The sequence below is a fragment of the Mercenaria mercenaria genome, chromosome 7, assembly GCF_021730395.1.
Source record: "Mercenaria mercenaria strain notata chromosome 7, MADL_Memer_1, whole genome shotgun sequence".
Lineage (NCBI taxonomy): Eukaryota > Metazoa > Mollusca > Bivalvia > Venerida > Veneridae > Mercenaria > Mercenaria mercenaria.
This window is the reverse complement of record NC_069367.1, coordinates 70,720,410-70,737,064: the sequence shown is the minus strand read 5'-3', so window position 1 is coordinate 70,737,064 and position 16,655 is coordinate 70,720,410. Positions and strand designations below refer to the sequence as shown.

Genomic DNA, 16,655 nt, shown 5'->3' with positions numbered 1-16,655 from the left:
TTATATTTTTAAGTATCAAACATATGTCTATAAATGAAGCTTTCGGAAACATTTGTTTGTATGCTGGACAATGTTTATGTGAACTTACAGTAAGATATAAGCAATAGTAACAAAGATATGACAGAAAAACAAAGGTTGCCGAAAAACTTTAACCTTAAAAAAAACCCTAAGTATAACAACTTGGTAACCTTGACCTTATGTATAATGGACCCGCCCCTGCACATACATGTACTTTGTTTGTATGCTGGACAATGTTTATGTGAAGTTACAGTAAGATATAAGCAATAGTAACAAAGATAGGACAGCAAAACAAAGATTGCCGAAAAACTTTAACCAATAAAGTGACACGACGGCGCCGAAGCCGGGGCGAGTGGAATAGCACCCCTATTCTCCGAATAGTGGAGCTAAATATAGCATAGACCCGGACTACATGGGAGACCATTTTATCCTCTGTGCATTCATACAGGACAAGTTTAAGCCACAAAGGGACTTTTGCTTCTCCAAAGATCAAAGGTTTTGGGCTAAAGTCCTTCTTTTCCGGTATTTCCCTATGGAATAAACTCCCTACTGGTATACCACAGACTGAGAAATTGCCTGTTTTTAAAACATTGGAAAAGAATTATTTACTAGACTGTCTAGCATAATTACTTTAATGTGTTTTCAATAACTATTCAAATGGCTTTCGTAATAGGAACTTTTTTAACTTTAGCTCGCATTTTGCATTTTGATATTGATGTGCAATATCCATCTAGTCAATTAATTCTTTAAACTATGTTATGCCTCTATATGCCATGCCACCAACACAAAGGACCACGATGGAAATAAGAATTTTCTCTTTTTTGTGTAATCCTTGGTGATGAAGTGCATGTATGTATTATGTTTTATTTACTATACATGTTGTTTTAAATGTCCATGTATGTGCACACCTTACCGAAATAAATCTGCCTTTCTATCTGTAAAAGGAACCTCTTGAAGCATTCTTATTCATCAGAGGTTCGTCAAAATCTCGAGACGCCTAGGCAACCATGATAGACCTCTGGTATGCGAGAATATTGGAAGCAAGCTTTATCGTATTTTTTCGTTTTGAATACGGTTAAAATATCTCACATGCAATGACTAGTCTGGTGTGGTTGAAACATCAAAAACGTGTTTAAATATGGTATGATTACACGAAAAGTACTTCATATAAAACACTGTAAGGGATTGAAGGTGTTTCTGAAATATACTCTGTTTACATAGGGAAGAAAGTCGATTTTCTTCGATATATGTGCACTAACACACAAAGTAGAATCTCAGTAGCTGCTGGAAAGAATCTTAAGGAATACCTGCTTTATGCACCCTTTGATGGGATAAAGTTACACGCCATTATGTAAAGTGACTGAATAGAGTAATCCGTGATTCACTAGCTTCAAAGGTAGTCAATCGCATTTAAGCAACATTTTATCACATTTTCAGATTTCTTACATTCTGATAGAGGTTTATTAAAGGAACAAAAAGACCCATTACATAGAGTAAGATCCCTACTCGAAATGTCTATTTTATCACTTTTCGGGAAATTTTGTAATTACCTTCCTTTAATATAAAAGTTTTTAAGAAGGTGACTATTTCTTTAGACTTCAATATAAGTTTTAGTTTTACATTAACATTTGACAAATATAAGGAAAGTTCAACTACCTGAAACAAAGAACAAGTTTTAAAAAAGCGTGTAGCTTTGGTATTCACATATTTCGAATCTACTTTTGTTACGCGACCGAGATAGGCAAAGGGAGGTAATAATAATTTTATAAACTTGTATTGCTAATGAATTTGGGCAAAATATATATTTGTCAATGCAAATCTTTGACAAATATAATACAATAGTGCTTATATTCACTTTCTTCAACAAGCAAAATATGTTTATTAAATTTATACTTATGCTGAAATAACGCTCTTGGTTGGGCATCAACTGTTAAAAATCTAACATGTATTAAGAACTCAGTGAGGTTTCGAGCGTGATTAACCTATAGCCTGTGGATGGCAAGTGATTCTGCCTTTGCGACCAGTGCAGACCAAGACAAGCCTGCTGATCCGAGCAGGCTGATCTTGGTCTGCACGTTTCGCTTTTCAGTCAGTAAATTTTCAATGAACACCCCTTCGAATAATATAGGGTACTGCCCAAATTGAATGAAAGACCAGTTCATTTAAGAAATTAAGCAGGGTAAGGGTTAATATAAGTTGCAAAACTGGCTTCACAATCGACCTAAAATAAATTAGTATAAACTATAAGAACTCAGTGAACACATATAAGTGTAAATGTTCAGTTGTTAAAGTTTTAAACAACACCATTTTTGACCAGAATCTGATTAATCACCTTTAAGGTCAGGCTCCACAATATTTCACTGGATTTCGTAACATGAAATAGCGTCTGTTGTCTATAAGATAGTCAACATTGTAGTATGTTGTGATACTTACCTTTGTACTGTAGTCGCTTATATCTTAGGAAGTTATAACATTATACTTTCTCCATTCAATACACAATGATTTTTGTTGCCCTATTGTTACAGTTTTTCTGTTCGGCATTTTAAATAGCATTTTAGATATTACAAAGTATTTCCCGCATATGTTATATTGTAACGGGCTTGATATTTATCGAATACGCTGGACCGACTACACAGTTCTGATCGAATTCTGGCTCGTGCAGGACGTGCTTAGATAATACTAAGAATGTGAAAATTAATACAAAAAACTATTGAATAATTCAAAACATTTAAGACGCCTATATTTAAAAAAAAATGCCGAACAGTATTTTGAATAATTTGTCTAGGACGAACGTACGGACGTATGGTCAGCAGCAACGCTGTATAAGTAAATAACAAAAACGTTAATGTTAAGGTCTAGATAGATAATTTGTAAAGCTTTCTGTCATATACTAAGTAATTACAATATATCTGTTTCTATCGGCGGAAAAATCCATAGAATCACAATTATGATGAAATGATTTATAAAAGATGTTATTTCGTGAAATTCTTTAAATAAATGAAGGGAGAAAATGCTCTCCATACATGACACACAAATACAAACATATACCTTTTATTAATAACAGAAAATGCGTATCGGTAAAATGCATTCTGGCCAAAAGTCATCTTCAACGGGTTTAAATTTCTTTTTTATTTGCAGTGCCAGATGTCAATTTTTAAACAAACTTTATTTGAATTAAGGACATTTTTAACTCATGTTGTTTCATACTGTTACTATTTACCGAAATGCTAGTATCATCAGTTATTCGAAATAAAATGAACGTAACGGTCTATTGTTATAAAATATATACTGGTAGACAAAACAACACAAGCAAACACAATTTAATACACAAATCAAATGTTATAGTCGATCTTTAAAAGATTTTATTACCTGACACCTTGGTCAAAGGTTTAAAAATCTAATAATAAAAAATTGCCTTTTGGCAATATAAGACTATGCTCGACTTTGTTTTAAATTTATGTTCACGGAACTAATAATTACCAGGTATGATTCACGCTGGTATTTGATATTCACATGTCAGAGGATTTCTTTCTTCTGTGGGTATTCCATAGAACGTATGGTTAGGACAATAGGAACATTTTATAATAGACTGCTCCTGAAATGTGTGCACAAGTCGTGGAGCTGCAGAGGAAACAGGCAGAGGTTCAAACTTCCTCGCCAGACGGAATTGCAGTTGGCCAGTTCATGTGACGTAGAGCAGATGCAATATATATAAAAGCTTTGACAAAGGTATGTTCTCAATAAATACAGTTATTTCGATAATCGAGCCCAGTTTTTATATAGGTCCTATTAAAACAGTGATATCAGGGCTGTCAGTCCAATTTTGGTATTATAAAGAATGAGTCGTTATGCTTTCGATTCCTTTAATATCTTATTATGTCATTCGTACTAATACTGTTCTTCAGCATTTGTTAATATCTGTCACATAAACTTATTAAACTACTGAATCAAAATGATTGACTGCTAAATAGTCACAGACTACACCGATGACAGTTTCCGTCTGATATCACAAGGTGCATATGTAATTTTTACATTTGTGTAGGATTCACATGAGAAAATATTTGTTTTTGAATAAATGCTAATACGTACGGTTGTATATTTAGGACATGCATATTTTTTAAGAATAAATTATCTAGTGCGCACGACATCTTTTCTCGAGCGCACGAAATCTTATCTCGAGCGCATGATATCTTATTTCGTGCGCACGACATCTTATCTCGAGAGCACGACATCTTTTCTCGAACGTGCAACATCTTATCTCGAACACAAGGCATCTTATCTCGTGCGCACGACATCTTATCTCGTGCGCACGACATCTTATCTCGAGAGCTCGACATCTTATTACGTGCGCACGACATCTTTTCTCGTGCGCTCGACATCTTATCTCGTGTGCACGACATCTCAACTCGAGCGCACGACATCTTACCTATATATATTAGGGCCCTTTGTTAAGATGTCGAGCGCTTGAAATAAAATGTCGAGCGCTCGAGATGAGATGTCGAGTGTTCGAGATAAGATGTCGTTCGCACGGGATTTGATGTTGTGCGCTCGAGATAAGATGTCGTGCGCATAAGATAAGATGTCAAGCGCTTGAGATAAGATGTCGTACGCACGTCATAAGATGTCGATCGCTCGAGATAAGATGTCGTGCGCACGGGATAATTTTATCTTAAAAAAATAAATGAATGTTCTAAACATACCACCGTAATTACGACACTAATTATATACCAATATAATTCTCAACAGTATAGAATTACATTGTTTAGTAAGTGCTGCATTTAATGATGTAAATGAAAATAGTACTCGTATTTCATTACACTTCAACTGTTAGAAAATATCATAATTATTGGTCCTGCATTGAAAGTAGCGTTACATGAAAAGTACAAAATTGGTACTTCATTGTTAAACCATGTTGAGTAGAACAGTCACAGTTATTTCCAATTATGTCTGCTTTCTTTATACTGACATATATCATTTATAGTCTTCTGTAACTAAGGAATCTGTGAATTAGTCTATGCAATTACTAAGTTGTGAAAGGATTTTAGTGGCATATAAGAAAATGTGAACGAAATTTTATCTCTGATCAACTTTAAGGGAAGAGCAGTATGTCTCAGGAAGGATATTTTGATTTTTAAATGTTTTCATTAAAACAGACATCTTAAGTTCAGCGGTTTCATACACTGACTTATTCTTGTGTGTTCACAGTTTGGTCTATTTCTAAATATGTAAACGAAAACAACAAAAAACAACGATGTTACAGTATTTAATAATATTCAAGTTTGCATTTTTTGAAGACGTTACTAACAGGTTTAAATTGGTCCCGAATTCATTTAAATTATTCGCATGAGATGCAATTAACACTGATAGAATCTGCGTGAATTTTGAATTTATTTTTCTAAGGCTGAACAACACCAACATATAAAATGCTGCACACAAGGCGACACCCAGTGGAAGTTCAACGAAAACTTATCATGATTAGATATTGGTTAAAAATACTAAAGATAGATAATAACTGTCTACTAAAACAAATATATAATTTACTAAAACGAGACCACACATAACGGAAATGATTAGGCTTAACAAATAAAAACTATATTGAATGATATCGGAATGTCCAATTTGTGGTTAAACCAAGATATTTCTAACCTTAACTTCCGGTTATTTCAAAAAAGAATATTAGATATTTACAAACAAACGTGGTGTTAAAATATATACAATTCAAACAGGTTATCTTCATATAGTATATATAAACATGATTTTGAGTTAGAGAATATATGAAACATATAAATAGAAATAAATAAAATTCTAACAAAATTCAGACTTTCATCGCATAATCTAGCAGTTGAAAAGGGTAGATAAGAAAATAACCCCAGAGAAAAGGAATTGTTTACAGTGCAACATGAATGTAATAGAAAATGAATTCCATATTTTACTTGTATGTCCAAAGTATTACAATATATGTTAACAATAATGCCTGCCTCTTTCCGTTGAAAAAGTAGTTTCATGCAGGAATACTGAATATTCATTGGAATAAAACTATCTTCAAGTTGATAGAGTACCAAAACGATGTAAAACTTTATTTATATTAACAAGATATAAAGTAAACGCGTTACAAAAAAAGGTTTAGCCCTTGTTAATTTCCGTTGTTGGCGCTACGAACAATTTCTAGAAATTGGCTTCAGTTATCTTTACCCACTGTTTAAAATTATTTACTAGCTTTCTATAGAATATGACCTGCTACTCAAACTGACCACGGCGGAATATGACAGGGAAAACCTAAACCTCATGAACTTTGACCTATAGTTCAATATAACGTAAAGACTGTTCAATATCATAAATAGGAGCTGAATTTTCTACGTCTAGTTTATATAATTTTCAATACAACATAATTATGCCTATCTAATACATATCACTTTAATTCATAATAAGTTAACAGGCAAAGCAAAACATGCAATAAACATCTCGGCTTCGGTTCAAAAGATTTAAGACTGTAAGCAAATTATTTCAGCTGAACTGTAAGTTATAGAATAAGGTGCTCCATTGAAACCGTGGATATCATGCCTGTTCACTATTTGTTTTAGCCGGTGCTAGGGGCGTGAGAGGTGTTGCACATTTCACTACCTCTCATGAACAGACTCAATCAAACCGAGTCTGCTATTATTCTGCTTGATTGCATTCTATGCTTTCATAGGATTTTTTACAGATTTTATTCAAAATGCAAATCATTCAATACATTAACGCATATTTTACTGATAAATATTTAAGCAGAATAACGAAAGAATACAATATCTATTGACAGTACATTTAAAATGATGTAGGATGGTGTAATTTAAAAAAATGTGTGGCAAAAATAACAAAGCAATTTCATTCTGCCTAATTTTACGTATTAAAGTTGATGTACTAATTTAAGAATATATTTTGGTAAATTTACACTTTCTTAAGCTTTCTGTTTCTGTTTCCTCACGTAAACAATTATGATGATTGCAATGATTGCAACAGCAGCTGCAGCAGCACACGAAATACCAATAGCAAGTCCTGTAAGATTCTCCTTCTTTTCTTCTTGTGTGATATCTTCATCTGTTACGTTGGTAGGAGAGTAAACCACATCACCTTCTACTTTAATTCGGTATCCATTGGCGACAAGTATAGAAACAATATTAGAAACAGCGCCTGCATTTTCAGCCTCGTCTTTCGCCTTTACACCAAAGAATGTTGTAGACGTATATGACTCTTCCGCATCTATTTCTATTCTGATGTATTCAACTTCCCCAGCGGCCTTTGGTGTGAAGTTTGCATTTACGACATCTAGCCGTTCCGCATTCGAAAAGTTATTTATCAGGACATTTATATCATCAGAGATTCTCAGTTCATATTCCGTGGCTTAAATTAATAAAAAATTTTTAACATTGGGATGTAGAATCATTTCATCAGAAAAAGATATACAGTTGGCTTATGGATCGTCAAAAAAGGTGCTAATTAGTGCCTTGAGTAATGCTCAGATATACACAAATGAACTTCTCCTATCATTAAAACTCGAATGTTGGCATATTTCAAAAATTAATGAGTATGAATTAAGACTTTAAAACCTACAATAAAAAACAATCATAGCAGTCGGGAGAACCCATGTCAATAGACTCCTCGCACGTTAGTAACGTTCTTGACGGCCAATGATCTTTAATCAAGCGTTTGCTTACTATCAAATCAATTACACATAAATTGGCTAGAAAATGCCTGCAAAATAACGAATATTACTGACTAATAAAAAACCTAGTTATATAATGACCTTTTCCAATGTTTATATCATCCCCGGTTGCCGTCCATGTGATGGTAAAGTTTCTACTCTCGCCGTATTGTGTATTCTCTGTGAAAATGTCTATGATAGATACATCTGTTATGCGGCCAGGTGCAGTAATATCTTGGTTTGCAATTATACTTGAATAGTTCGATACTAAAATCTCACTGGGCAGACTGACTCGTTGGAAGTTGTCCTGAAGAACCTCAGTGTTGTATACGTCTTCATCTACAATGATCATGTATAAATTATATTTGAAATTTACCATCTGTCCCTCACTATCGGTGTAAGTACTCATTGCGCCTATTTATTCAGGGTATCAAAAGCAGAAACACGCTATAATGTCATTGTTTAACCTAAAATCTAGAATGACAGAATCTTGAACCAGTTTAAATATTAGAACAATTTGATTGGAAAGTACCGAAACACAATATTAAAAGTCATAGGGATAAATTAACCTGAATCAGGACTTCCAGCTCCACTAAAGACATCCTGTACAGATGCTGTTCCATTTTCACCACGAGCGTACACCTTGGCACTAACGCGACCGTTTTGGTAGAGACAGAACCTTGGTATAACGCCGGCATAAACCCCGTCGTCTTCGGTATCATCAGGATCTGTAATGGAACAAGATGGACATAATGGTCCTAAAGACGCTCACCTTACCTTGACCTAAACTATATACCATGACACACAATATCATTAGGTTTTGTGTGAAAAGCATTCCTCCTATCACCATATGATAGACAGAACCCTGGTTAGAATGACGACGTAAAGCGAAACCATTTGCATACTCATGAATATATTTTTGATCACAGATATAGAACATCATCAAACGGCTCATGTGCTACATCTAACTTCTTCAAACTTAGTTAATTATCTTAGAAAGACAACCATTCTGACAGTTTCAGATCGGATAGAAACATTGGCCTCTGGAAGTGTTAGCCAACAAGGTTTATTTGACAATGTGACCTACGTTTTATCTTAGATAACCAAGTTTTCATCATGGCTTAAGATTTCACTAAAAACAAATATTTTGACAAAGTTTCATGACGAGCATATAGAAACAATACACATTGAGCACACAGGAAAACAATTTTCTTTAAAAGTAACGTTTAAACTTAAATAAATAGATCTTCAGGTAGGAGTATTGTTCGAATAATGTGAAGACTCCTGTCATGACTTCATAAGCATGAAGAAATAAAAATCAATATATAGAATACAAAATGTGTGTGCTACAAATGTTCCAAGCTTTTACTTTATTTTAGATTGTATTTTCATCAGTTGTTTAATTAAGGCAAAATATTCCGGTCGAGTTCAGCAACGTCTTCGTGACGTCAAATTTCCTTACGACATTTTTCGTGATTAATGGAAAAAAGTATTCTAGTATACTAGTATTATTTTTCATAGAATTTTTGAAGAATCAGGACATCACCTCCTTACGTGAAAATACATTTAACTGATGCATGTAAATTCACATATTGTTTACTGTATGGTCAAATAGTTCTTATTCTATGGGATATTTACCAATGTTGAAAGAGATCTGCTTATCTGAAGAGATATTTCACGTTACAAACTTTTTCTTATTTTTCATATTCATAAAAAAGTAATGCTGTGTAACTAAAAGTATGATGACTTTCTTTTCCGTATGCCATGTCCTGGTTTTATTCTACATTATCCGGATAAATGACTTTACGTCACAATTGCTGGTTTGTCATAGGTGAAGGACTACATTAAGACAAAACGTAACCTGTTCCTGGCACCAATAATTTGTTACTATGGTTATAGAATAACCTCTTATTTTTTATTATGTAAAGTCAAACGATTTAGAAAGAACATTTGTTAGCGAAATACGTTCCTTGTTATAGTGGTATCCTTTTAGTATACTGTATATAACTTTGACAACTTGTTGATTTACTAAAATAATAATTATTCACTTCAGCTATATGTGTTACATTTCTGTAAAATTTAGAATCCTGTAGAAAGAACTAATATCATGCAATAAGAAAAATAAATATATAAAAATCTGACCGGCTCCATTATCGAGTAATGCAACTTCACAGGATTCTGATCCACCTGTCTCTACAACTGCTGTCACAATTGCATCCAAAACAGCCGCTCGTCCTTTCATTACATCAGCTTCGATCACAGGTAATTCCCCAGTTAAAAAATCCAAATTTATTGGAGTCACCCAAGAGGATATACGCACAACTTCGGAGCCACTAGGCAAAGACGTTACGTAATATTCAACAGACGACGAAGTTGGTGTTGTTACTGTCGCATTATATTTCCCTGTCTGTAAAATATAAAATAAGTTGTACCATTAATATAAATTTCATCGAATGATAAAGATTATAGGTAAAACATCAAGTGGATAGTCAATGTCTAAATTTTGTTATTCTACAGAAAATTATGAAACGTTCTTTGTGCTTGCATTGATGGCACTATATACAGTAAAAAAGCCCGTGTAAATCGAACAAACCTCTCGATCCCGCAAAAAATCCCTAAGGACACGTCACGACTGAGATAGTTTAGCATTATTGTAATACACAATCGGTATTAAAATTGTGTTTCCAATACATGTGCTCATTAGATAAATCCTCAATATCTATGTGAAAAAAGGGAATGTGTTTTGTATGATTGCAACACTATGAGTTGCTCAAATAAGTGACAAATGACTGAAACAATAGGAATTCGTACGTGACTTAAATACACAAAACAACAGTGATCGAGGTAACAATATATTCTTATTGAATACCCATTTTTAAGAAAATCAAACTGGAAGTTAGAAATAACAGAAAACAATTTAATTAGGTCATGAGTAATCATATACCTGTTAAAATTTGTCATTAGTTTTCACGAGCTGTCAAAATTATTTTTATCTCTCTATTCTGCAAATGCATTGTTTCTGTAAGTATCTTGATCGGATATTGTAGTGTGAAACTTACTTTACATTGAGCTTGAAATTGCTTTGTTGAGCTCACCGAAGTCGCGTATGAATTTCTATTGTTTTAGTTCATTGTCTGTTATAAAGGTACCAGACCTCAATATTAAGATATAAGAATTGTTCCTTTCTGGTAGACAAAGGAAACTATTTGGTTGAATCATATCATAACGGGTTTTGGAAAGAACTGAATATTCTTTGTTTTTGTTTTTTGTTATTCACCGGAAATTCAAAACGTGACATCACCTTAATTTCAATGTAATTAATTCTGTTTAAACATGAATGCTAGTCCTAACTCGCACAATTGTACCATAAATATACAACAATGAGAGCATCACTCTAAACGGTGAAAAACTGCAGAAAGCATTCCTTGCATTTTGTACCCCATAATTACACTCCCTCGACGCTTTTAGCTGATCAAAGACGATTTACAAGAGTCAAGCAGTCAAATTGGCCATGCTAAATCGTTCAGTTGGTTGCACTTATTTTATCGTACAAAAACATATATAAATATTTTAAACTTTGAAGATATCAAATGGCTATCTTTCACTTAAATATAATAACGTTAAATATTTACTACAAATGAATAAAATCCTCATCAAATGTATTTAACTTTACTAAATATATAGATTAAATTACATTCATAATTAAATGTGATGTTATGCAGTAACAGTTGATTGTAAAAAAATCCATCCAGATTTTAGTGGTAGTACACATTTAAACTGTGTTTATCAATGCATGTATAAGGTCTGTCCTATTTCTAAACCTAATTCAGAGAACTGCTAATACACACAAACTTGTTAGTTTTATGAGTAATTTACTTACACTGTATGAAGTAAATGTTCATAATTTTAAATATGAAATTTGAATCTAATATACCTTTAAACATTAAAGCATTTTTTTATCAAAGATCAGTTATTATTGTTACCTGTTAATTTGACGGTGATTTTACAATTGCAATTGCTTGGCATTTTATTGCATAAAGGTTGTTGGAAATAAAAGAGATTTTAGCATTAATGTTGTCTTTAGAACACACTTAGATAAGAGGTCCTAAGAATTGCCGTCAGTAGTCAAAATGCATTTGATATATTCAAAAATGAAACTTGTGCAGATTGTTGTCAGAATATTGAGAAAACCCGAAAAAACTGCGGTATTGACTGCAGTTTTAGTCTTTTTCATTTCTGCGCATTTTCTGAAGTATCACTCGTAACGACATGCCTATTGCAACGTATCTATCCTACCCGAAATAGGTAACACAAGTTAATAAATTGTAATTGTAGTAACAACTTGAGAGACACATTTTAGGAATATCGTGGCCATTGTAAATCTCAAGTAAACACTACATGATGCAAACTCATAAAATATATATTTACGACAGCTGTGCCAGGAATATCCAGTATCAGGATGTCTCCAGTAGTCTGTTCTGTATAAACTGTGCCATATGGACTTTGGACCTCTATGCTTATATCCGTGGAGGATCCTTGCAGTATGCTGACAGTAGTATTTACTCCAACGCTACTATCAATGTCAAAACTGAATGAAACGGTAGTTGACGACAAGGAGTCCAACTTCTCTGACAAAAGCTTAGAATGATAAAAAGAATATACAGAAAAGAAAGTATTTTTAAACAATAATCACGTATGACGTGCTTACTAAACTCTAAAACTAAACTAAAATTTCATGTGACTAACTAGTTCGCGCGTCTTGAACGTTTTAAGTATCTCATTTCGATTTATAGTTTTATTATAACAAAAATGGAACAAACCGTAGTTGATTCTGTTGCAAAGGAGGTCACTCCACTGGACAATATTTCTATAAAAGCAGCTGCAAAAGTTATTGTTCCGGTCTCGAGGTAAGATATGTGTATGCCTCCTGTTTCAGTTGCCATCAGTATCATTCTTTCGTCTGCTGCTTGCGACACAGAAATGGTGTGTATGATTACATTTGCTTCTTTGGCATTTTCAATAGACGCACCAAGGCCACCTTGGCCATCTGAAATTACCATGATTTCAGATCCGGCAGGATCACCACGTCTGTTGGACAAAATCTGTATAAATATAACATAACCATCTGTATCTAACGTTAAGTATCTTATCTTTACATAAGTATAAATGCAAAATACCCAACGTTTAGATAATATTTGAAGCACTCCTGCTTTGAAGGCATACAAAATCAAAAGTGACATTATGAGCCTATTCGTTTTTGGCAGTAGTAATGTTTTGCGAAGGTTTATGCAAAAATGATAAGTCAAGTTCACGAACCTAGTATGCGGAGCTTGCAGTCTGTTGCGTAATCAGGTAAATAAACTAAATGTAGCTCCTTGCCATCCCATAATGTTCATAAACATAATGTACACTATCTAGTTATCTGTTCGTTTGTCAGTTGATTTTGACACCCGCACATTTTATTTATATCAATCTATGAAAGACTGTACAGTTCCTGCCATTCAAAATGCAAAGGCTATAGCTTCTGTTTATTTCTTTGCGGGTTTTCATCTATTAGCATCAAATGAAATATATTGTTTATTTGTAAGTGTGGAGTATATCTAACCTCATAGTGAGATTATTTTTGAAAATTACATTTTACTCAAGCTACGCGGAAGTATGATTATGGTAACTGTCTCACTTCCAACGAAAAACAATGAGTTATCCTTAGTTTACTTCGGAACGGACACGCAAAGACTTTTATTCAATCAATAGTTGCTACACGAAAGATATGATACCAGTCATGATATTATCATTTATGGGAATCATATGTAAATATATCAATAGAAAGGCATGTTCAATCTTTAAAATCAAGTCAAATATCGGAGTAAAACGGCAGAAGAAATAAATATGTTATTCAATATGTACTCTTAAGGCTTCGTCTATGCCACATCCAATACATGTGCTTCCACCGGTAGTCAGTGGAACTGCAGCTATAAGCGCATCCCTATCTTGCTGGGATGTAACTTGAGTGATATCCATCTTTGTTGAAGCACTGGTAGAGAACCAAACAATACCCAGCCAACTATTTTCAGGAATCCTTGTTTGGATTATATATTTGCATGCTTGATACAGCCTTGCAATTCTTGTACCCTGGTGACAGAAAATACATTCATAGATAAGGGAATGTCTGTTTCAAGTATAGTGACCTATATAATATAATATATATACACATTACGATATGTATTAACCTTAATAAAATAGCGTCTGAATTGAGAGTCAGTGCAGATATAGTTATTTCAACGGTGCTGGAAAACTCCCATGTAACATGACTCAAGTGTTGTAAACAATGTTTATCAAACAATATTTATGTAGTAGGTTCGTGTAGTAAGTTTTTACTTTATTTTCGCGAAAAAGCGAAAAATATCAAATACCTTGACGGTTACTTCTTGTTCCTCGATTTAAAAGAAAAAAACAATATTTTACGAAAATATATAGCTTACACCGCATGTAATACAACAAATCTGGAAGACTACGTTGTTTCTTGTATTGGAAATGTCATAATGGGTAAACAGGCTCTCGGATAACAGTTTACGCGGTAACTCGAAAGAGCCTCATTACCGCCTAAACATTTTACTTTGTCCTCATGCCGGATAATGCTATCTGTACCTACAACCAGTGCAAACACCTTATCTTGTATAAGTTCTGTTGAATGAAGTAAGGAAGAATAACTATTTCCTTTGAACTCGTATCAAAGACACAGCTAATTCTATTTTCAGATTAAGCATCTGCCTTTAGATTTAAGTATCCAATATACTTTGGCTGATTGATTTCATGCCAATCCAGCGCATATTACGTCCTATGGTAACTCTCTCTTTCTACTAGTTGATAAAGACACTAGGTGTCCCTTAGCCATTATTTTCTGCATTGGCATGAACCTTTGTAGAAAAATCACGCAGCTTTAGCCTGTTTATCAAACGCAAGAATTTAAACCCAAAATGATATTTTCAACAAGGAGCGTTGAGGAGGCACCAGGGATCCCTGGAGCACTGTTTAAGTTTGGGATGATAACCTCCAATAACGCGTTTTGTTTAATGCTTTTCAGTGAAATAGATCTACTGAATTTTATCAGTGAAATAAAATTGATATTGTCAGTGTTCCAAAGCATTGAAAATATCGTTACTTTTTATTTTTACTGGTACGGGAATACACTTGAATGTGAATGAATATGAATTAGCAAAATATAGAAAAGCTACTTCGGTAGCACTATTTGATCATTTTTCGACATAGATATCGTGACGTCAGAACATTGTGACGCCATTACGAAATGCGGGTAGCTCTATGACATAATATATTACAATCCTGACCTCTATATCGCTTGACTTATAAGGATAGAAAATGAGGTAATGATAGACGGCAACAGGCATGGAATAGCGTTTAGAATGTCGTACAAATGACTAGGAGTTCCTGTGGAATAAACGACGACTAGTAAATAAATGTTTGCGTTTTAATACAATATAAGTCTTTTGTAATGATAAGTTTGAATACAGTACCTGCATACTACCGGAAACATCTAGTACAAACACACGATAGCCGGCAGTTTCTCGGAGTATCTTGAATATAGGCGCTGTGTTTGTGCTGGCTGACAATGGTACTAAAAGTAAAGATAAAACTTAGAACTGAAGAAAGCGAACATAGATCAGTAAACTTGAAGATTAGTTATTTTTAAACACATTTACTCAGTAGTTACTATCGTGTTTATTAGTGGTCTTGCCGTTGTGATGCATGGAAATTCATGGCCGTAGCGAGAGACTAAATGTTAACGAGGTAAATGTGTATGCGCGTTTGTTCGTGGTTTTAGGTAAGTTTGAACCCCGACAGGGGTTAGTTTGGAAGGTTGTGTCCCACCCTCCTCCAAAGGAGTGTTTGTTGGGGAGGGGGGCGGGGGTCCCCCCATGAAGAAATAGGATATATGATATGAAAAACACACTTTGGTGCGCCGTTTTTATATAAAAGAGAAATATATTAGTATTTCACTTCGCGATCTACACCGTGTAGTAATACCGATTTATGGTTCGTTTATTATGTGTCTGTCTAGGATGCAACACTGGAGCTCCTGATTTATCTCATACGAGTAAAATTAAATGTAAAAATGTTCGAACAGTTTTCCCTACAATCAAAGTTCCGTCTAATATTGCTCTCATGCTGAAAAGGAGATTAGTTTTCTATAAAAAAGTTCTTCTTTCATACAATGACAAGAATGTTGCTAAAAAAACTGGATATCAGTATAACTCACCACAGAGATAAGAGCAGAATGCATTTTAATAAATTGTTTGTGACGTAAAATTAAAATAAAACTTCATTAGGTTGAAAAGAACAATCAAATTCATATTAATTAATGATTACAGCATCAATTAAGTTTCATCAATTGATCACCACGCGGCATTACCTATCGTCTGCAAATGTCGCTTCAGCAACAACGTCGCGTTTAATATTCTTCAAAATAAGTGAAAATAAACCGCACCGTTGTCAATCAATGATATTTTGATAAAAATGATATACATATAATCTATCATAATAAATCATTAAGTTTCAAATGATTTTGCTTTTGGCACCAACAAAATCACCGATTTATGTTGAATTTTAACCATACTTTGAAATCAGATTAGGTTTGGGAAAAAAATGAATTTATATTGAAGGAAAATAAACATAAAATAGCAAGAAAACGTAGGTATGTAAACTTTTTTGGTGGAGCATGTAATCAATCCCCAACCTCCCTATCCCCTGGTTCCGTAAATTATTGCTCCGGTTATAAGTGCCCAAGTACGACATGACGATGGGAGGGGTACGAATTTTAATTCGGGATCCGAATGTTACACGCATGAAAAAATGCAATCCTTGTGAATGTTTGGAAATAGCCATTTGGTTGGTTTAACAGACCTATTTTATTACTGGCCAGTATGACCTGCGTAGATCT

The 16,655-nt window shown here is 33.9% G+C and overlaps 1 protein-coding gene across 2 annotated transcripts in view; it reads right to left on the bottom strand.

The window, feature by feature from the left end:
• Nucleotides 1–5,265: 5,265 nt before the first annotated feature.
• The window catches only part of LOC128558650 (calcium-activated chloride channel regulator 4A-like), a 52,204-nt gene continuing 40,814 nt past the window's right edge, over nt 5,266–16,655 (bottom strand). For both annotated transcript variants that reach the window (XM_053548637.1, XM_053548638.1), the window contains exons 6-13: nt 15,232–15,332; nt 13,607–13,831; nt 12,520–12,801; nt 12,128–12,337; nt 9,842–10,106; nt 8,269–8,427; nt 7,802–8,038; nt 5,266–7,398 (exon numbers count right to left, since the gene is read on the bottom strand). In XM_053548637.1, coding sequence (XP_053404612.1) covers nt 6,956–7,398; nt 7,802–8,038; nt 8,269–8,427; nt 9,842–10,106; nt 12,128–12,337; nt 12,520–12,801; nt 13,607–13,831; nt 15,232–15,332 — 1,922 coding nt within the window. In that variant the 3' untranslated portion in view covers nt 5,266–6,955. The remainder of the gene's footprint in view (nt 7,399–7,801; nt 8,039–8,268; nt 8,428–9,841; nt 10,107–12,127; nt 12,338–12,519; nt 12,802–13,606; nt 13,832–15,231; nt 15,333–16,655) is intronic.